Here is a 23107-nt window from a genome sequence, read left to right as displayed (position 1 = left end):
TTTCAATTATAAAACACTAGGCAGAAACTTAGACATCATATAAATGATTTATTTCAGCACTAGAAAAATACAATAAGAATAATTAGAGTTAGAAAAATAACAATAATAATAAAAAAAAAAAAAAAGATTTAACTTTGTTTGGCAATTACAGAACTTCCTGAGATTGCTAGAGATGCATATTTTACAATGAATTACGAAGCAAATAAGTGCTGATGTGCTGTTGGCCACTTATACTGTCACGATCATTACATGGAGTGCCCATGAACTTTTGTAGAGGGCACTCCAATCAGGACAATTCCACATTTACCACCAGATGTCACTCGGACTCTAGCACCTCTTATCTGTTGCACCACACCCTACTACATTTCCCATGAGTCTATGCATCACCATCACCCTGCCACACCTGCACATCATTCCTCAGTCAATCTCCTTGCCACACCTGCACCTCATTTACACATATATAAGCAGCACACTCACTCTCACTCACTGCGACGTCTTGATTTGCTGTGTCTGTCATTTCCAAGCGTTTCCCTTGTGTTTGATCTCTCTGTACCTGACCTTTGGATTGTTTATACCGACTCTGATTCTCTGCTGCCTGCCCCCGACATCTGCTTGTTCCTGTTTTCGATTCTGGTTATCCCTATATACCTGACGCCGTTGCTGATCATTGCCTGTCTGACCATTCTCATTAAAAGTTCTGCACATGGATCCGAACCTCTCTGTCTCATCATTACATATACAGATGGTAATAACATAAATGTGCCAAAGTAAATAATCCACTCTCTCTATTCATGTAGACGCGTTCACTTTGATAGCCGTGATCATTCAGTGATAGCGAGCTGATTTGGACTGATTTGCACTCAAACAGATGGTAATCATGCAGATACATTCACATTGAACATAAAACACACTCTCACATATATAAAAACTGTTTTAAAATAATTAAAAAAAACAAAGAAAAAGACGATCGCTATAAGCTCCGCCTTCATCAGCTGACAGGTGCGTCAGAGCTCGTCACATGCTCCCAGGAGAGAGCGCCAAATTCAAATAAACTATCTTCTGCCTATTTTTCATTCATTCTTTTTTCCGGTGGATCGCTTCATTCTGTTTGTGACACTGTACGCTGCAAAACCATGCCGTGTTTTTACTACCAAGACGCAGTTTCCGACCGTGAGTTATTCCATAACGGACACAAACAATTCTGTCGCTGAAGAAATGAAATGTAAACAAAGGAATTATGATCCATATTACAACGTCCATATTCCATTGCTTCGTTGGACTAAACGTGCTTCCTGAGATGTCGTTCAGTGGACCCTTACCTTCCAAACTAAACCGGGATTTACAGCTGTGGATGTGTTTATGACTCATTATTACGACGGATCTGGTATGTACAGAGTTTTCACTGCTTATTTTTTTTATGTGTACTGCTTACACAAATGTAGCAAATTCAGTCTTTATAAGCTTTCCATTGAAAAACAGCAATCTGTCGTCGATGCTTGAGGCTTAGATCTTTATAATGATACATAGTTTGTCAAGATTAAATTTGTCCTGTTTCATTTAATCTATTCATAATCACTGACACGTGCGAGTGGAGAGGCTTTGAGGACGAGGGCGTTCTGGTGCAGGTTAACAGGCTCCCAGGTTAAAAGCTCCCAGCCTGGTTCATTACTCAAAACCACAATCATGGGTAAGACTGCTGACCTGACTGCTGTCCAGAAGGCCATCATTGACACCCTCAAGCGAGAGGGTAAGACACAGAAAGAAATTTCTGAACGAATAGGCTGTTCCCAGAGTGCTGTATCAAGGCACCTCAGTGGGAAGTCTGTGGGAAGGAAAAAGTGTGGCAAAAAACACTGCACAACGAGAAGAGGTGACCGGTCCTGAGGAAGATTGTGGAGAAGGACCAATTCCAGACCTTGGGGGACCTGTGGAAGCAGTGGACTGAGTCTGGAGTAGAAACATCCAAAGACACCGTGCACAGGCGTGTGCAGGAGATGGGTTACAGAGAAGCAGCACTGGACTGTTGCTCAGTGGTCCAAAGTACTTTTTTTGGATGAAAGCAAATTTTGCATGTCATTCGGAAATCAAGGTGCCAGAGTCTGGAGGAAGACTGGGGAGAAGGAAATGCCAAAATGCCTGAAGTCCAGTGTCAAGTACCCACAGTCAGTGATGGTCTGCGGTGCCATGTCAGCTGCTGGTGTTGGTCCACTGTGTTTTATCAAGGGCAGGGTCAATGCAGCTAGTTATCAGGAGATTTTGGAGCACTTCATGCTTCCATCTGCTGAAAAGCTTTATGGAGATGAAGATTTCGTTTTTCAGCACGACCTGGGACCTGCTCACAGTGCCAAAACCACTGGTAAATGGTTTACTGACCATGGTATTACTGTGCTCTCCTGACCTAAACCCCATAGAGAATCTGTGGGATATTGTGAAGAGAAAGTTGAGAGACACAAGACCCAACACTCTGGATGAGCTTAAGGCTGCTATCGAAGCATCCTGGGCCTCCATAACACCTCAGCAGTGCCACAGGCTGATTGCCTCCATGCCACGCTGCACTGAAGCAGTCATTTCTGCAAAAGGATTCCCGACCAAGTATTGAGTGTATAACTGAACATCATTATTTGACGGTTGACTTATTTTGTATTAAAAACACTTTTCTTTTATTGGTCGGATGAAATATGCTATTTTTTTGAGATAGGAATTTTGGGTTTTCATGAGCTGTATATCAAAATACTCAGTATTAAAACAATAAAAGGCCTGAAATATTTCAGTTGGTGTGCAATGAATCTAAAATATATGAAAGTTTAATTTTTATCATTACATTATGGAAAATAATGAACTTTTATCACAATATGCTAATTTTTTGAGAAGGACCTGTATATGCTTGTGCATGCTTTGATTGTGTGTGAGAACACTGTGTAAGTATCAAATTGAGCTCTTTTTCGTTTATTATTATGTATTTTAAAATAAAGTAGGTGGCCAGACTATCTGGGGCTTACCGTGCCACGGTGGTAACTGTAATTCAGTCGCGAGTTAAAATCATTCGCGAAACTACCACCAGGTGGCGCAAAGGGACGGACTGCGAAATGAATGTAATTGTAAAATGAGTTAAAAGAAGTAAAACAACAATAACATTATGATATAACATTGTAACGTAAAAAAAAAAAAAATTTAACTACAGTCTACTAAACAAAAATTCAAAGAAGACCTTAACACAAAGGATCATATGCATGCTATTTTTATTAAACAGTAAATAAATATAAGGCCTTTATATATATATATATATATATATATATATATATATATATATAAGCTAAATGTTTGAATTTAATTTTCATTTCGGTTCATTCACTCTGTTATTATTCTTGATTTTTCAAACTACCGGCATTTGTGAATTATGCCTTATGTGTGACCAAAAATTAAGTATTTGTTTCAGCTGATCGTGCTGGAGCCTCGCGCACATATTCACTGGAAACAGAAGTCGTTCACCAGACATTCGGCGTGAGCACTTTGACATATTGTTAATTATGATATTTTTTTTTCATCGATACTGAAACGCACACAGCCTATTTACCTCATGAATAATAGTTAAGCTTCAAATGGGCAACATCACAAATATGGAAACGTTTGATTTCTCCCGATTGAGAAAGCCCAAGCTTACCTTTAAATTATTATTATTATTATTATTATTATTATTATTACTAAGCCTATATTATTATATACTGCAATTATATTTATCCACTAGAATTATATATTTTTAATTATTATTTTGATCTGATAAAATTGTTAAATTTAAAGGATTTGTTGTAAAATATTTTCTTATAGCCTATTTTTTTCCTCTCACAAACTCTATTATTTATTTTTTAGCGTTTAAAAAAAAAACATGCAGCAAGCGAAAATAGGTGATTGATCCGTTAAAATGAAACCTATACACGACTCATATATTTTTTTCCTCTGACAAACTTAATTTATTTTTTAGCGTGTTTAAAAAATAAAAAAGAAAGAAATCATTCAGCAAATGAAAATAGGCGATCAATCCGTTAAAATGTGTTACTCTTGGTTAACAGTACTAATTATAATAATTTTACTTCAGAACAGAGCCTGGGAATAATCTAGCTTATCCATGTTTTTTTTTAATTTTTTTTTTTTTATTGCATCTGAAAATGAGTTTGTTCATTACATTCACTTCACATGATCTGGCGCAGATCAGCCTCCCGCAAAGCTCAGCTGTGGACGATTTAAAAATGTTTGATATAAAGCAGTGGTTCTCAACCCGCGGCCCGTCACGAATTCAAATGCGTCCTGCACCACATGCTGAATAAAAAATAAAAAAAACTTTATCAGTTTGTTAAATTTTATTGTTTACATATTTTTTTAATGTTTTTATGTGATTTTTTTTCTTCTTCATATATTATTTTCAGACATGAGCCAAAGTAGCTCTTCTGATTGGCTGAAGTTCTCTAATCTCTAAATAGTCCCGCCCACTACCTATACAGATGCACAAATCACTTTTGAACCAAATATCTTGATGCAAAAGGGAGAGCGCGAAACTTGTCACTTGAAAGCGAAAAACAGTGTTTGAGATTCATTGCAGCAGATTCAAGCAGCTGTAGTTATGTACTTTGTGTTTGTGTTAGGAAAATATACAAGACATTTCTGAGAAAATATTCTACAAGTGTGCAACTCTCATTTGATGAATTCACATACTGATTTGCGGATGTTCAAAATTTCTCCACGACTTCACATTTCTTGATGCGGGTGTGTAAATGCGTTTTGCACCACATTCACTGCAGCAGCCACGCCCCCAGCTATGACTAGATGCCGACTGTATCTATGGACCGTTGACGTAAAAATCGTCATTGGAGAGTGTGTGCAGAGGCTCTGAGCAGACGACCGCGCGGACAGGAACATGGTCAGTAGGCTTCAAAAGCAAAATTGCACATGTGCAGGCAGAGTGAAGAAGCTCAATGCTACTCGAACCTGTGCAATCCGTCAGTAAAAGAATATAAAGACAGCGATGTGCAATAATTCTGGGCAATTAGAGCTGGCCATCAGCCTGCGCATTCAGAAGAATAAACTGAAGAAGTCTGCGTCCGTGCTGGCCGTGTCTGCGTCCGGATTGCTCATGCGGAAAGTATAACACAGGCGTTACAATCACAACTTCTTTGTGTTACTCCTTTCAAGCTGGATCTCACAAAATTGGTCAGCTCCCGACAGCATCAGGTGTTTTATTTATGGGGAGTAGAAGTGTTTATTTCAATGAATGTAATAGATTATATATCATAATAGTTAGGCTATAATATTATAAATCAGGTTGGGTTGTATTGCTGACGTAATATGTAAATTATATGGGTAGACTTGCACTTAGACCATAGTGCGGCCCGCTGGAAAAAAAGGTTGAGAACCACTGATATAAAGGTTGCTGTCCCATTTTATACAGGAATTGTTCATTTAAAAAAATCGAATTATATTGTTAGTTTCAATTATATTGTTAACACAAGTTCATTTAGAACTTTTTTTTTACTTATAAACTCTTTGAGAATTTAAAGTTAGTTTAATAGTATTTAAATTCAAGTTTAAAAAAAAATATTATTTTTATTAATTAATAATATGTTGTCATGTTTATTCTTTAGGAAAACAAGGGAAAAATAAGGGACAATCCGAATATTTGTTTTGCTTTACCTATTTATGTAAGCTACAATTATTCTAATAATAATAATAATAATAATAATAATAAAATAATGTAATTAAAAAATACCATTGGCCTGAGTAATTTTGACGTATATAATTGTGACTTTAAAGATTAGTCATTTAGGTGGTAAAAATACTGTGAAATTAATAATGGCATGGATTTTAGAGCATAACAACTGAAGGTTTATGAAACATTAGCCAATAAAGCATTTTTTTAAACAACGGAACTTAAAGTTGTGAAATAAAATATTATTTCAACCAGACAGCATGTGAATAAATAAAATACATAATTTTCATAACATTTCATTATTCATAAAATGCATAACGTTTCTGGTGTTTGGATTTGTACTTCAATATAATGAGCTCCAAGTTTAAGAATAGTCCTAGACTTCTCTCTCTCTCTTTAACAGCATTAGCTCAATGATATACGTCTTCCTTCCGTTAGACTTCTCCTGTCTTGCTAAATGTTGGGCTCATGATCATAAGTTCGGCTCAATCTGATTCAGTAAAGTCAAACCGCAGACAGTGAAGCCTCGGAGACCCGCGCGCTGTGAGGCGGGAACAGAGGACTCCGCTTGGTCTTAAAGCCTCCCGCAAACACCCACGATCACAAATAACAATGATTTTCGTAAAATAATGATTAATTATTAATTGATGATTTGTTATTATCATTATGGTCTTGTGAAAATAACACTGTTAGCAATTGATGTAATTTTACAATATATTTTACAACAATACACTGTATTCATGGTTTTTATTGTAAATGCAAATGCATGATGGGAAATTGATTGACAGTCCTGTAATATTATTGTAACTACACTGTAGAAGCATTATTTTACAGACACCACAAAGCATTGTGGGATAGCATTAAATCTGGTACTTTCAAATTCTTTCTAACATAAATAGTCCAGTTTTCTTAACGTTAAAAGAAACTTTTTAAAAGGTATGATGTTTCTCAAACATTCTTTCAACTTAATTTTGATTTAAAAATTCAACATTCTAGGAACGTTGATCTGTAACATTCCAAGAACATAAAAAGGTCCAGTTTCCATATTAGTGTAATGTTATTTTAAGGTTAGTAAAATGTTCCTGCAACGTTCTCTCAGTCATTCAAACACCTGCTGTGATCAAGCAAGAAAGAAAGAGAAATAAGAACACAAACTACAACTTTCTTCAGCCACAGTCTTAGGTGAACTGAAGATACAAGACTTTAAATCTCTCAAGATCTGAATAAACAACTCCACAAACAGCATCAGCAGCTTTACTTGTAGTAATACTAACCAGAATGATTTTATTTCTGCCATGCATCTACAGAAGTTCTTATTGAGAATTCACAGAGGTTAAGATGTTGATATCTTAATTAAAATGTTATTTTGGGATCACCATCATAGAGATCAGGGTTTGCTTCAGTTGTGCTCTAGACCCTCAACTTTTGCTGCAATACTTTTTTCTGCAGTTGCAGTTGTTTTCAGAAAACATTTCTGCATATATAAAGCAGATCAACAAGTCTGTTTTAATAACCAACTGACTGCACTAAAATTGTTTAAATGACCCAACTGATATAAAGATAAATAATTTGAAACACTGTTGTGGTTCGTACACTGATGTTTAACAGTGAAAAAATATTGTTTTTGCTAACTTTTTGTTAGAAACATGTTTTAGATTATTTATACACTCACAGACATCAACATTTGGCGTATTAAACACAACAATGGTGACATGTTTCATGCCAGCATACAAAACATGTTCATGGCTCCCAGCATGCATTGCTGCAATTTATTTTTCAGGATTGTCACCACTGTTGAGGATTGTACAACAACAATACAAAATACAACATTTTATTGTATTAATGCTACTGTAATCACACCAACACTGCTGTATAAACACAGAATTATATTGTATTAAATCAACAGTATATTTCTTGTATATTGTTTGTTGTAAATTCAGGGCAATTAGTTGCCAGGAGTTTCCTGTAAAAATACAATACATTTTTAACAGTGAATAATATGGGCTGCGAGAAAATAATGAATACAAAGAGTAGTGCTGCTGAGCACAGCATGTTTCAGTAACACACCGTTCCTCAGAGCCAAAACACAGACCGAATTCTGTTCAGCTGGAGGGGGTTGGGTTTTAGATAGTTATTCATGGCTTGTGGGGTCGAGATAAAGGTGTGAATTTCTCTTTCATATGGATAGTGTCATGAGGCTTTCACTTGCTGAACCGGTTTATATAGGACTGTTGTTTTGGTTATATTCACAGTGCTGGCTCTCTCCGACGAGAGAAATACAACATTCACACATTACACTATTCCTTTTCGTTTAAAAACATTTCAAGCTTTCTGTAGCTATATTTTTAATGTACCTATGTGAGACACCACGATATTATGTTAATTAAAAAATTATACATTCATTATAATGAAAAATTAAAGTGATGAGACAGCGCCTTCCTGTCATTAATGCACATTAATAATTTTTGCACAAACACTTGAATATGAGCTTCTTATCACGAGTAAAATTCATGCCAACAGCCAACATATTTAGCTTGATCAGGATGTTAAGAGTTAGTCTGTTTCTTTTACTGATTATTTTCGGGTTAAAGCATGATTTAAACAGATTCACACTCAATCGCTTTCGCAATAATGCGTTCAAACAAATGTAATCTTACAGTGCTACATTATCAGCATGCTATCTGATTTTGATATCTTGAAGAAGTTAATCGATCGGTTTAGATAAAGATAAGTTCTATAAGAAAAAAAAAAAAAATCTAAACCAGCGGCATAACGAGATGGAAATATAAACTAGAAAATATATTAACAGGTCCTCCATCCATGACACTGACTCACTGCTGAGCTGCCAGTTTTAATCTGAACAGCTCTTAAAGCTGAGTGGATGGTTAAATGCATGATGGGCTAGTATTAAAAAAAAATAGCATCTTTCCAGCATTAAGGTAATAACAGTACTGTTTTTTTTTAATCATCTTGTTGCAGTTAGAAATTTTACTGCTAAATGAATGATAAAGAACTATATTAAAACTTGTTTTGTAAAATGTCTTCGTCATTTCAATATTGATTTAAAAACCGGTTTAAATCATAAATCAGATTTTTTTTTCTTAAAAAAAAAAAAAAAAACTGGGATTTTTTTTTTAGGCCATATGATATTACCCTACTTTAAAATCAAGTAAAGAAGGTTCCCTTTAAAATTACTTTAGTTGTCAATTACTAAAGCTTTTTTTTACATCGTGTGAATGTTGTTGATTATAATGAGAGAACCTGAGTTTAATTTTGAGTATGTTTTATTAATTCTTTAGAGTTTCAAAGATTTAATCGTGCCGGTTTAATTTTATTCGTTTCTTGTTTTAGGCAAATTAGGCCTAAATAATGGGAACGAAATTATACAGTGCTTCACATTTAAACATGCAACAATTTCTTAATCTTAATTTCTCAATTTCTGAATAATATAACGCATAATTAATATAATATAAATAATACTGCACACCTTTTAAATGTGTCCAATCTAAAATATGGTTTAATACCATGTAGCTTAGAAAATATAAGCACAGACTCTTTCTCTTTCTCGTTCTAAGAAATGCACATAACTTTATAAATACCAAACTTTCATCTGTGAATATTAAATATATTAAATATTTAAACTATAGTGTTTTTCTTTCATTTTCCGTGACTGAAGCAGTCAGATGTAACACATCAGTGAGGCAAAACTGACGTCTATTTGCGAAAATGTGCTTTGATGCGCTTGTTTGATAACTTGTGGTTAAAGCGCCACTCAGCAGTCAAAGGCTGCAAATGCACTTTATACCGCCGCCGCCGCGGTACCCGTGGCAGTAAAAGAGGCGTTTTCGATGTCTACTTAGTGTAGACTGAATGTGTAAATTTACAAATCAATCATGTGCTTGCCGAACAGTATAGGCTCTTTTCCAGGAGTTACGTATCACAGATCAACTGCGATCCGTTTAATCCCGAATTTGTAACAGATCAGAGCATATACAAAAAATGCCTTTTGGCATATATCTTGTATATATATATATACTTTTATTTATTATAAAATAAACATTATTATTTTTAGAGTTTTTATGATTGCTGCATATTTATTTTATGTCACTTAATACTGCTTTTGGTGTTTGTGGTGGTGTGGCAGGGCTCAGACTAATGCTCTTTTAAATCTGTTATGTTGTTGTGTCTGTCACAGTGTCTGGATTGCGTATCCCTGGGTGTCCACTAGAGGTCTCACTTACCCATATCGTCACCCCACTTCAGGAACTGCATTTGAAAGTAGTTCAAAATCAAAAAAAAAAAAAAAAAAAAGCTTAAAACCTTGCAGCTAAACATACTTGAGTTTGAGTTTGTCCAGATTCTTGAGAATCTTCACTCCTGGATCTCCTGGGTGATTGTAGCTCAGATCCAGCTCTCTCAGATGTGAGGGGTTTGAACTTGACAAATAACCACAGCCTTCCTCTGTCACCATACAGCCAGACAACCTGCAGACACACACAGAAACAGTCCACTTACATTAGTTTGGCTGTCAGACATCACTAACACAGCCATTTGTGCTGTAATTTTTTCAAGTTTCAGTCACAAAAGTAAGGTACAAATGTACTTAAAAACAGGCACAAAGTATTATTATATTGTCACTAGACTCCCAGGGTTAACCTCCTGGAGTTGACAACTGCACCATCACTTGCATTTTTTCCTGATGACAGAGAAAAGTACTTAAAGTGCTCCATAATAATAATAATTGGGGGGCAGCTGTGGCCTAATGGGACTCGGACTTGTAACCCAAAGGTCACCGGTTTGAGTCTCGGTGCTGGCAGGAGTTGTAGGTGTGGGGGGGAGTGAATGAACAGTGCTCTCTTTCACCCTCAATACCCATGGCTAGGGTGCCCTTGAGCAAGGCACTGAACCCCCAATGGGCTTGTTGCAAAAGATGGCGTCTGTGAGCTTTGGCGATGCGAGTGTGTACTTATTTCTGTTCTTGCAACGTTCGCATTTACTGTAAGGGAAACTTACATACGCGGTTAATTGAACTACTGGTTTCGTCTGGTCAGAGGAGAACTGACCCCCAACTGAGTCTGGTTTCTCCCAAGGTTTTTTTCTCCATTCTGTCACCGATGGAGTTTCGGTTCCTTGCCGCTGTCGCCTCTGGCTTGCTTAGTTGGGGTCACTTCATCTACAGCGATATCGTTGACTTGATTGCAAATAAATGCACAGACACTATTTAAACTGAACAGAGATGACATAACTGAATTCAATGATGAACTGCCTTTAACTATCATTTTGCATTATTGACACGCTGTTTTCCTAATGAATGTTGTTCAGTGCTCTGACGCAATGTATTTTGTTTAAAGCGCTTTATAAATAAAGGAGACTTGACTTGACTTAATCAGTCCACAGGGATCTTTTCATTTAAACACAAACCACTCAAATGTGCAATACTTTACCTTTTCGGAGAGCTGATTTTGTTTTGATTGTTATCTATAAGATCATAAGGTTTCTGACTGTCAAACGAGACACTCATAGAATTCTGATAAAGCGTGTATGATATATTAACTTTATTTGAGAACATAATTTGTAACTGTACAATTTAACGTAATGTAATTATGGTAGGTTTGCATTAATCAGAAGATCAGTGTTTCCATTCATGTGTGTTTTTATCAATATTTATCCGTTTTGTGAAGGATCTGCAGCATACGTAAATCATTATCTTTCTATAAGCAGCGCATGTATATTGTTACAATTTCTTTTGCATTAATTATCTGAAATATTAAAGAAATATTAAAATAAGTAATGTATTAGTTTTATAATTTTACAGTCCATTTTTTCCATTTAAAAACATTTTGATGCAAAGTTAACTGTGTAAAATATTCAAATATGTTGTGAAAATAATGCAGAAACAAACTGATGTATGTGCACAATTAAGACAATGACATTTATGAAGATAAATCGCAGCCCACCTCTCACAAGGTAAACATTTCAAAGAATTTAAAAATGTAATAAACAATGTAATACAAACATTTTCAAGAAATAAGTAATTTGTTCATTTACATAATTAATTATGTAATCAATAAATAATTATGTAGCTGTGTGTACACACCATGAGTTCAATTTTCATTTTGTGAACAGTGGGGAACATTAGTGTATGTCATTCATTCACCGGACCCAGACATACATTTGAAATGAACTGGCTCTGTTAACATTTGTAGTATAGTAATAATACCAGTGTAGATCTTACTTGCATTTGAAGTGATATTATAAGTGTGTCTTCACTGTGTGTGTGTGTGTTCACTGCTCCGGGTGTGTGTCCACTGCTCTGGGTGTGTGTTCACTGTTTGTGTGTGTTCACGGCTCCAGGTGTGTGTTCATGGTGTGTGTTCAAGGCGTGTGTGTGTGCCAGCTAGAGTTCTCGTGGAACTGCGGCAAAGGTAATTGCACCACAGCCGATTATTCAATTGAATTTCGTATTTTAGCCACGAAGTGTGGCTGGAATTCTGAGGCACAGTGGGACCTGTTTTTACACTGACTTTCGGACACCATCAAGGATGAGATATATTCCTCGGATTTACCCGCGGGGGTGGATAGGCTCATAGAGCTGGCCATTAAGGAGGCGTGGCCAGCAGAAGACACTACGGGGAATCCCTGATGTCACTCATCATAGTAACCTGTCATCAGTCACTGGCGAGAGTGAGTTCTCTTTTCCAGATCCCGAGCCCATGCAGATATGCAGATCTCGCCTTTCACAGCAGGAAAAGCAGAGACGCAGGGAGAGGGGTTTGTGCTTGTACTGTGGAGCTGTACTGGACACTGTGCTTCTTTAGTGTCCAGTAAAAGCCGGTGCCCGCCAGTAGGTAAGAGGTTACTGACGGGTGGGGAAACTTTAAATAAATCCTCTTTTTCAGTCACCCATCTACCAGTAAGGCTGATATTACATTCACTAACTTTTGATTGTGAAGCTTTAATGGATTCGCGAGCGGAAGGTAACCTCTGGACAACACTCTGACAGCATTGACTTTCTCTTGACTGACACTCAGTCTGTTGTCTGCATGTTCTCCTGTGTCTTGTTCTGTGTTTCAGGATGATCACACTGACCTGTCTAATGTTCCACGTGAGTACCTCAACCTGAAGGGTATGTTCAGTAAGTCTCTCGCTGCTTCTCTACCTCTGCATCGTCCCTATGACTGTGCTATAAACTTATTGTCAGATACGTCTCCGCCTAAAGGCAAATTATATTCGCTTTCCAATTCGGAAGAGGAAGGTCATGGAGAAAAATATTTCTGATTCTCTTACAGCCAAGATCATCCGCCCCTCTTCCTCTCCAGTGGGTGCAGAGTTCTTTTTCGTGAAGAAGACGGCTCTCTTCATCCCTGTATTGACTATCGGGGGTTGAATGACATCACAGTGAAGAATACTTATCCTCTACCGTTGATGTCGTCAGCTTTCGAGCGTTTGCGGGGGGGGTGGTCATTTTTCATGAAATTGGATCTCCGTAACGGTTATCATTTGGTTCGTATAAGAGAGGGGGATGAATGGAAGACCGCTTTTAATACCGCAGGGGGCACTTTGAATATCTTGTTCTTCCTTTTGGCCTTTGTAATGCCCCTGCGGTATTCCAAGCACTCGTCAACGATGTGTTGAGAGATTTGGTAGATCAGTTCATTTATGTCTACCTGGATGACATACTGATATTTTCTCATTGTCTCCAGGAACATGTTCAACACGTCAGGCAAGTGTTTCAGAGGCTGTTAGAGAACAGGCTTTTGTCAAGGCGGCGAAATGCGTTTTCCATGCACAGTCTGTTCCTTTTTTGGGATACATCGTCTCGGCCGAGGGGGTGCACATGGTTTCCGACAAGATCCAGGCTGTGGTGAATTGGCCAACTCCAGATTCTCGTAAGGCCCTACAGAGGTTTCTGGGCTTTGCCAATTTCTACCGGCAGTTTATTCGCAATTTCAGCCAGTTAGCTGCTCCTTTGACTTCCTTAACCTCCAAGACTGCTTTCAGGTGGTCTAGTTCAGCATAAGCCGCATTTTCCAAACTCAAAAGCTGTTTCGTTTCAGCTCCCATCTTTATTGCCCCTGACCCTTCCCGGCAGTTTGTGGTGGAAGTAGTCAGTGGTCAGAGGTGGGGGTTGGCGCGGTTCTATCCCAGTGTTCCCTCACGGACGGTATGATGCATCCTTGCACATATTTTTCTCACCGTTTGTCCCCCACCGAACGTAATTATGACATTGTTAACAGAGAGCTGTTGGCAGTCAAGCTCGCTTTGGAAGAATGGCGCCATTTGTTGGAAGGTTCGGGGGTTTCTTTTGTTGTTTGGACCGACCACAAAAATCTTGAATACATCAAGTCCGCCAAAAGATTAAACTCTAGGCAGGCTCAGTGGGCTCTTTTTTCGGGAGTTTAGATTTTTTATTTCTTATTGTCCAGGCTCTAAGAATATCAAACCGAATGTGTTATCCCGTATTTTTGATATTTCGGAATGCTTGTCTTTTTCCAAACCCATTGTACCACAGAAAGTGTTTATTTCTGCAGTCACGTGGGAGAGCGAATCGAAGGTTTGCACAGCCATTCAAGGGGTAATGCCCCCGCCCAGATGCCCACCGGGTGGGTTGTTTGTGCCAGAGATTTTAAGGTCCGAAGTTATCACATGGGATCATTATTCCAAGGTAGCTTGCCATCCTGGGGTTAATCGTACCAAGTTTATTGTTAAACAACGGTTTTGGTGGCCAGAAATGGCTCGCGACATTCGTCTTTTTGTTTTGGCTTGCTCTGTCTGTGCTGTTTCGAAGTCTTCCAATCGACCCCCTCCTGGACTCCTTCAGCCGTTGTTAGTTCCTTTGAGACCCTGGTCCCACATTACATTAGATTTTGTTTCGTGTCTCCCACCCTCACAGGGTAACACGTTGGTTTTGACCGTGGTGGATCGGTTTTTGAAGGCAACTCATTTCATTCCTCTGTCTAAATTACCTTCTGCCAGAGAAACAGCGGTTGCTGCAATAGATCACGTTTATCGCTTGTCACCAAGATTATTAGTCGGGTGGCAGTCTGCCTCAAACTCCCTCCGGCGTACAGGAGAATTCATCCAGTGTTTCACGTATCTAATTTAAAGCCCGTTTTTCATTCACCCATTAATCCGCCGATCCCGACATCCCCCCTCCCCCATGTCTCGTAGACGGGGAACCAGCTTATTCGGTAGAACGCATTCTGGAATCGAGGTGGAGGGAACGGGATTTCAATACTTGGTGGACTGGGTTATGGTCCGGAGGAGAGGAGTTGGGTGCCTGCTAGAGACATATTGGACCACTCCTTTATCAATGATTTCAATCGCAAGGTAGGTTCATCCTGAGAATGCCAGGAGACGTTCCTAGGGGAGGTGGTACTGTCACGGTTCATGGGTCTGTGCTTTCATCTTGCGTCTCTGTCTGATGGTGTGCGTCTGTTAACTAGCACCGCAGCTGCGGTCTATAAGCGCCAGCTGCATCTCATTTGCGCTGCCTTTATGTTTGGCTGGCAATCCTGGTCATGTTGGTTCATTAATTCTAGTCCTGTCTCTCCTGTCTAGTTGTTGTTCCTGTTCTCGTCCAGTTGGTATTTTCACGGTTATTCCTCGCCCACCTGGGATTCACATTATTCCTCTGGAGTTTATGCCATTGTCTTCCTACTTTTCTCATTGCTTGCTCTCTCTCCCTCTTTCTCTCGCTCTCTTTCTATATATATATACACATTACTATTTTTAATGTTTTTGAAAGAAGTTTCTTCTGCTCATCAAGCCTGCATTTATTTGATCAAAAATACAGAAAAAAAACAGTAATATTGTGAAATATTACTACAACTTAATATAATAGTTTTCTATTTGAATATACTTAAAAAAATAATTTATTCCTGTGATGCAAAGCTGAATTTTCAGCATCATTACTCCAGCCTTCAGTGTCAGATGTAACATCAGTCTATCACATGATCATTTAGAATCATTCTAAGATTCTGATTTATTATGAATGTTGGATACAGTTCTGCTGTCTAATATATTTGATGAATAAAAGGTTAAAAAGAACTGCATTTATTCAAAATAAAAAATTCTAATAATATGTATTCTAATAATATATTTTCTCTTACTATCACTTTTTATCATTTTAACACATCCTTGCTGAATAAAAGTATTGATTTTATAAAAAAAAAGAAAGAAAAAAATTACTGACCCCAAATTACTGACCAGTAGTGTATATTGTTATTACAAAATATTTCTATTTTAAAAACATAGCTTCTTCTTTTTGTTTACTTCTTTATTCATCAAAGTATCCTAAAAAAGTATCACATGTTCTGAAAAAATATTAAGCAGCAGAACTGTTTCCAACTTTGATAAAGAATCATCATATTAGAATGATTTCTAAAGGATCATGTGATAGTGATCCTTAAAATTCAGCTTTGCATCACAGAAATAAATGATAATTTAAAGTATAATACATTTAAAAATAATTATTTTAAATTGTAATAATATATCACAATTTTATATTTTTTCTGTATTTTTGATCAAATAAATGCAGGCTTGATGAGCAGAACAAACTTCTTTCAAAAACATTAAAAATAGTAATGTTTCCAAACTTTTGGTCTGTACTGTATATATATATATATATATATATATATATATATATATATATATATATATATATATATATATGCAAATAAACCATTTTATGCCATCGCACTTGGATCTCGAGACTCGATCATTGTGAAAGATAGATAACACGGAAAAAGTTTTAATCTGGTTATCTTTAATAGGTATTGCAGAACTTTCAAAGAAACTCCAGAAGGTGAATTCTGTTCTATACTGACCCATTCGGCCTGTTTATCAACACCAAGCCAAGCAGTGATAGCCCTAAGATGAGCAGCCAAATAATAGTATCTTAGATTAGAAAGTTTCAACCACCACCCCCACCCCCACCCCCATCATTATTAGACATAAGTATTTTAGTCTTATTCTTTGTTTTTTATTTTGTCAGACAAACTTTGAAATTATTTTTTCTCATCATTGTCTAACTCCCAATGTCCTGATATCATCATTGATTTATTAGCATTTATTTTGTATCCAGAAACTTATCGAAACGAATAAATGAACATCGTTCTAAACTTAGAGCTATCTAGCCAGAACGATCTAAATAATAATTCACGCAAAAAAACACGATGCACACGCGTAGCCAAATTTACACGCATGAAACCCTATTTACATGCACAAAATTCTATATTATTATTATTCAATTTTCATTTAAAGAGCCAGTAAGATGGAAAGTCTAAGCTTCCTATCACTGTTTATAAGTCCTGTACATTAGGTTTAAATCCATCCAAGGTTAAAAAACATTGTCATTTTGCCAAAATATCATTTTAAAATTACCTCAATTCTCAGAGATACCCAAACGGTTCGTGCGAAGCTGTTCAAAAGATTCAGTTTCCTTAAACCCCACCTTTCGGTAGCATACTGTGTTCTGATTGGTCAACTAACATAGTCAGTTTTGATTGGTTGTTCCGCACACACCTCCAGGGTAAACAATTCGTTAGCATCTGTTTGGGGTGAATTATGTCTTATTCCTCTCACCGCGAAGCAAACAGTAAAATAAAAAACTTGAACAGTCTCGCTGTTTTTCTTCTGTGTGGGTGTATTCAAGCCGCGCGCTTCAGTTTGAATCTGAATAGCGTGTTCAGCGCGGGGGCGTGGTCACATTAGATATAATGAAGGGAGACATGAAAAACAAACATCGTGTTGTTTTCATATGGATTACTTTATCACAGAATATTTGTTAGCAGCACTTGTTTAGTTTTAAAGTAGACATGTCAAGCTTTCTATAGATATCTCTCTCATGTCTCTTCGTTGAGTATTCACGGAGTTACACTTCATTTTAATGACGTGTTTGTACATGACGATCAGCACAGATAAGCTGCAGACAGCACACATACTGATAAGACACTCGGGAGAAAACAAACACATAACTATATAATCATACTTCGCGTTGTGATTCGGAGATGCTCGTTGGTCTAAATAAAGTTGGTAATGAACCCTCTTTTATGGCCAAACGATCTGAAAATCCTGCCTTTTACTCACCGAGATTAGAAAAGCAGTCATCAGTGAAATGTTGTGAACACAGCAAAAGGGATTTGTTGTACTGCTCTGTTATTGTGGTAAAAATGAATTTTAGCCATTGGTTCTTCTGATTTTCATTCTTTGGCAGTGAAAATAAAACAAACTTGCCTTTACAATTAAAAACACACTGTCTCCTCGACATAATGCTATCACACCAACCAGAGCGTCTGTGTGTGTGGGGGGGGGGGGGGGGCAGGTCAGAGTCAAGACAGTAGGCGGAGATTATTATTCCTAGTGACGTACATAGAGATGAGCAAAAGATTTGAAATCTATAACGACTCCTTTCAGCGATTCAGACTCCTTACTTTAGAAGCCAGTAACTTTATAAATCGTGTACTTTTTGGTTTAATTACTTTGCACATTGTTTACACTGATGGACAGCTACATCATACACTGTAATACAGGTCATTTTTGATTTCCCATCTGTGTGGCTCTTTAACATGGACATCACAGTTACATTGGACAAACCATATGCACTTGCTTAAGTCTTTTGGCACGCATGCTAATTTTCAACACCAGTACACAGGAGATTTTTCAGAGAAGAGAAAAAAATAACAATGCTAATAGTAATAAATAACAATAACAATGTTAACAATAAAAGTAATAATAATGTTATTAATAAAAAAGAAAAAAATAACATTATAAAAAGAAAAGAAAAAAAAGACAATACTTTTATACAAAAGCTATAAAGCAAAGACAACATAATCAGACAATATTGCTATAGTAATATGATATAAATAACTATTCGTGTGAACACTGTTGTTTGGTTTTTAATCATTGTTTAAGTCCTCTGTTAAAAAGCTTTACCATTGGTCTCTAGTTTTAAATTAGTAGGTAAGGCATTCCAAAGTTTTGGCCCCTTTCCAGAGAAAGCAGATAGGCCAAAAGATGTCTTATACTTTGGAACAAGACAGTCACCCCTAATAGTGGCTCGTGCGTTTGCCCTATGAGAGTTCTGATGCCTACTGACCAATTCAGAAAACAGTCCTGAAACATGATTCATTAGACATTTATAAACCAATTTGAGATAATTAAAATCAATTAAACTATCAAAGCTGAGAAGGTACATTCACAAAAACCGATTCACATGCACAAAATAAAAATACATATTCATAAAATACATTTCACAAACGAAAAACTTAAAAAAATGTACAACTGTGTACGAAGAGTTTTGAATGTTTAAAAATCATGAGTTTATTGTGACTGTGAATGTGCGAATCATCTCTTTCCTGTGTGAATTGTCTTGGACTGTGTGTGTGTTTTAAGACTTTCCTGGAAGTGCGCTTCTCCAACGTGGGTCACTCGTACTCTTTAGCCAATCAGATGCAAGCTCAACATTCAACCAATTATAACAAGCCAAGAGCGCAGCACTAAAGGAGCTCAGCTTTTCACACCTTTTGCGCAATCTGACTTAATTAGAAGGAAATTACACTTTTCTTCATCAATCCATCATGGTGAACGAAGAACGGGATGCACGAGTAAGTTATTACTTTATTTCATAATGTCTCATAAATTAATATTGCTAAAATAACACATAACCATTTTATAGTCTTTATAAACAGTCCCTTGTCTCATAACACATTAGACAATCAAGTCGATTTCTAATTTTAAAATTAAAATGCAATGACTCAGCATAGTAAAAATAGCATGGTCATTCATTATGACTTTCTAAACTGGTGTTTGGTATGACCGTTTGAACTTAAAGCTACAATAAATACATACAAAAATATATACAATAAATACAAAAGCATGTTGGTACTTTACAGCGTTCCTACCTCCTGTCCTAAGACAGTTTTTCGGCAATCGGTTTTGCTCCTTTGGCCTTAATATGACAGACCTAATTTTTCATATCCTCTGTCGCAACCTGCCAGCCCTAAGCATACGCCTTTGCACTTTAGCTCCAGGCTCCATCATCAAAGCCACCGCTCTGCTCGACTAGTCAAATGCTCTCCACAACACCGAGGCTTAACCACGCCTTCACCGGTGAGACTTCTAACTTCTTTCCTGACATCCCTGTATCATGCAATGCAACTATATCATCCGATCAGAAAGTGGATAGTGTTTAAGCCTGAAGCAAACCCTGATTTATTCAGATGTATCATTCTCCTGGAGGTTAAACAAAGTGGAGCTGTACAATCTATTCTTCATCCTGCAAATTATCCAAATCGGCCAATAGATCGAGCAAAGCCCCAAACTGGCCTCGATCGTCACCACCATAATCCCACAAAGGACCTGGATCTCCTCGCTTTGAGTCGCAGCTGCAGGACTCAAAAAAGCCGTGGCCATGCCCCAGTTCTCACCGCATCAAAACCTCATTTGCTCCCGCTTCGGCTCAAATTTTTCACCGCAGCTCTTCCGGCCACAGCGCAGCATGTGCCCAGGCCTTGAGCTCTTGTAGCCATACATATGGATGCTATATTTACTTATGTCTATGCTTGTAACAGTCACGATGCTGGCTCCGCTGATAGCATAGTCCATGTTAAAAATTAAGTTTTTAATGACATGATAACATCATGGATGTGGATGTCATTTTTTGAAGAATACAATGAAATTTCTCACATTTTCATCATCATTTTTACCTGTATTGTAAATCCCACATCATACTCCGAAAGATATGGATGGAAATTGATTTGACAAATTAAATTCAACACTGTACCTAAATAATATAAAATCATCAGTGCAAACTAATAAAAAAAATAATAAATGTACAAAGGGCAACTTAATTTGCATGCATTGTGCATACTGTCAGGCACCTCTCTCCAAGCCTCTACTAGCTGATGTGCTGCTTGGCTGAGTAGCGGTTTCAATACTTACTGCTTTTCGTGTGGTTAAGAGGAAAAGTATGTCTTTTTGTAATTTGATCTTTTTCTTATTGTCACCAATACTTAATTTCTCCTGCTACTTCTAACCTCTCTCTCTTTTCAGTGGTCTCCCGCTCCCATAACACATGCTTGTGAAGCTTTTTCTGCTAGCCGTGCAAAAAATTACAAAAAAAAACAAAAACACTCCCTCCCCGTGGCCTACAGCAGCTGAAGTAAGCGTGAGGCTGGCTCCGCTTGCAACTCAGGACAACAAATCTCAGGCTTTTTTTCTCATTTCTAATGACCAGTTTTACTTTTCAGTGGCCTCCTGCTCCCATAGAAGATGATTTAAACGTCAGACTGTCTCTGCTGACAATTGCAGCCCATTCTCCTCTTCCTCATAGCTCCCTACTTAATTTAAAATGACATTGTCTTCCAGACCAAGTTCCGGCTCTCCTCGAACTTCAAGACAAATCAAGTTTAGGTTGTGCCCCAGATTCAGCTCTTCTCACACTGCACTGCTTCCCTCCTCCTCTCAGACAATCATTGCAGCACCTTCAGCTGCTGCACCGCATGCAACAGGCTTCTTAACCTCCATTTCTTTCCACTCTACCTCTGACTGTAGATGCTAGCGTGAGGCTGCCTTAACAACTCCAATTTTGATTTTCCCGATCAGTGGCCAGCAACACCCACTGCATATGCCCAAGCAAGCATACTGGCCTCCTCGCTAATTTCCATCTTTCTCTTCCTCTTCCTGTGGTCTTCCCCAAGCACCAGGGGCTAATCTGTGCATGAGGCTACCTCCACAAACGGTTATGGTCCCTTCTTTTCTTAACCTCCATTTCTTTCCACTCTACCTCCGGTTGTAGATGCTAGCATGAGGCTGCCTCCACTAGCCGCTCAAGCTCAGCCACCTTACTTTTAACATTATACTTTCCATTTTCCCCATCAATGGCCAGCAGCACCCGCTCAGATGCCCAAGTAAGCATACTGTTCTCTTCCCTAATTTTCATCTTTCTCTTCCTCTTCTTATGGTCTTCCCCAAGCACCGGGGGTTAATCCGTGCGTGAGGCTGCCTCCGCAAACGGTTACAGCCCCTCCCTATCTTCCTTATAACTTCTAGCCAAACCAAACCTCGGTACACTTTTATTCACAGTGGCCCCTCTACCTACTCCACTGAGTGCTACCACTCTTGAACTACTTCCTACGCGTAATACCATAAAGTCTCAGATTCTCAGAGAAATTTCTAGATGTCATGTTTTTATTGGCTTTTTCGGTTTTCTGAGATGCTCAGAAATTTCAATAACCCCTAAATTCAACCTCAAACTCCACCTGACAATCTCTGATTTGTCTATACTTGATACCAAAACTATCGCTTACTTCATTAAATAAAGAAATATGGACCAAGAAAGGAAAGGCCACTCCATTTAAAAAATGTTTATCTCCTATCTCCAATTCAACCTCATCAGGCTTTCTTTTTTTGTGTCCAACGCCGGAACCCTCAATCTGAATCTGCTCTGGACCCTCTCTTCGTCGACGACTCTAACCATCCCCTTACACGTTTTTGGGTCCAAAACCAAAATCACACGTTTTCCCTCCCAACCTCCCTCCCTTCACCTTGCAACACACCCCACTCACAAACATGCTTTCATCCCAACATCCTTTTCCCACCATTTCTTCAGCTGTTTACAGGAATACAGGTGCTGGTCATATAATTAGAATATCACTTCACTTCATATCATATCATTTCACTAATTCCATTCACAAAGTGAAACTTGTATATTATATTCATTCATTCCACACAGACTGATATATTTAAAATGTTTATATCTTTTAATTTTGATGATTATATCTGAAAACTAAGGAAAATCCCAAATTCAGTATATCAGAAAATTAGAATATTGTGAAAAGGTTCAATATTGAAGACACCTGGTGCCACACTCTTATCAGCTAATTAACTCGAGAAACACCTGCAAAGCCTTTAAATGGTTTCTCAGTCTAGTTCTGTAGACTACACAATCATGGGGAAGACTGCTGACTTGCCAGTTTGCACAAGGAGGGTAAGTCAGAAAAGGTCATTGCAAAAGAGGCTGGCTGTTCAAAGAGCTCTGTGTCCAAGCACATTAATAGAAAGGTGAAGGGAAGGAAAAGATGTGGTAGAAAAAAGTGTACAAGCAATAGGGATAAGCGCACCCTGGGAAGGATTGTGAAACAAAACCATTAAAAAATGTGGGGGAGATTCACAAAGAATGGAATCTTTCAAGAACAACTACGCACAGACGTATGCAAGACATGGGTTTCAGCTGTCGCATTCTTTGTTTCAAGCCTCTCTTGAACAACAAACAGCGTCAGAAGCGACAACAGCACCACCACAGCAGCGCCTCAGGTGAACGATCATATAGCCACAACAGCACCACCATAGCAGCACCACAGGTGGACGATCCCACAGCTAACAACAGCACCACCACGGCAGCGCCTC

The 23107-nt window shown here is 37.9% G+C and overlaps 1 protein-coding gene across 7 annotated transcripts in view; it reads right to left on the bottom strand.

Annotated features, from left to right (window-relative positions):
* The window catches only part of LOC127991607 (NACHT, LRR and PYD domains-containing protein 12), a 143947-nt gene that overhangs the window by 58296 nt on the left and 62544 nt on the right, over positions 1-23107 (bottom strand). For all 7 annotated transcript variants that reach the window (XM_052591588.1, XM_052591593.1, XM_052591592.1 and 4 more), the window contains one exon: positions 10036-10182. In XM_052591588.1, coding sequence (XP_052447548.1) covers positions 10036-10182 — 147 coding nt within the window. The remainder of the gene's footprint in view (positions 1-10035; positions 10183-23107) is intronic.

The sequence above is a fragment of the Carassius gibelio genome, chromosome A5 (genome assembly GCF_023724105.1).
Source record: "Carassius gibelio isolate Cgi1373 ecotype wild population from Czech Republic chromosome A5, carGib1.2-hapl.c, whole genome shotgun sequence".
NCBI lineage: Eukaryota > Metazoa > Chordata > Actinopteri > Cypriniformes > Cyprinidae > Carassius > Carassius gibelio.
Note: the sequence above shows the minus strand (reverse complement) of the source record. Positions and strands in the feature narration are given on the sequence as shown.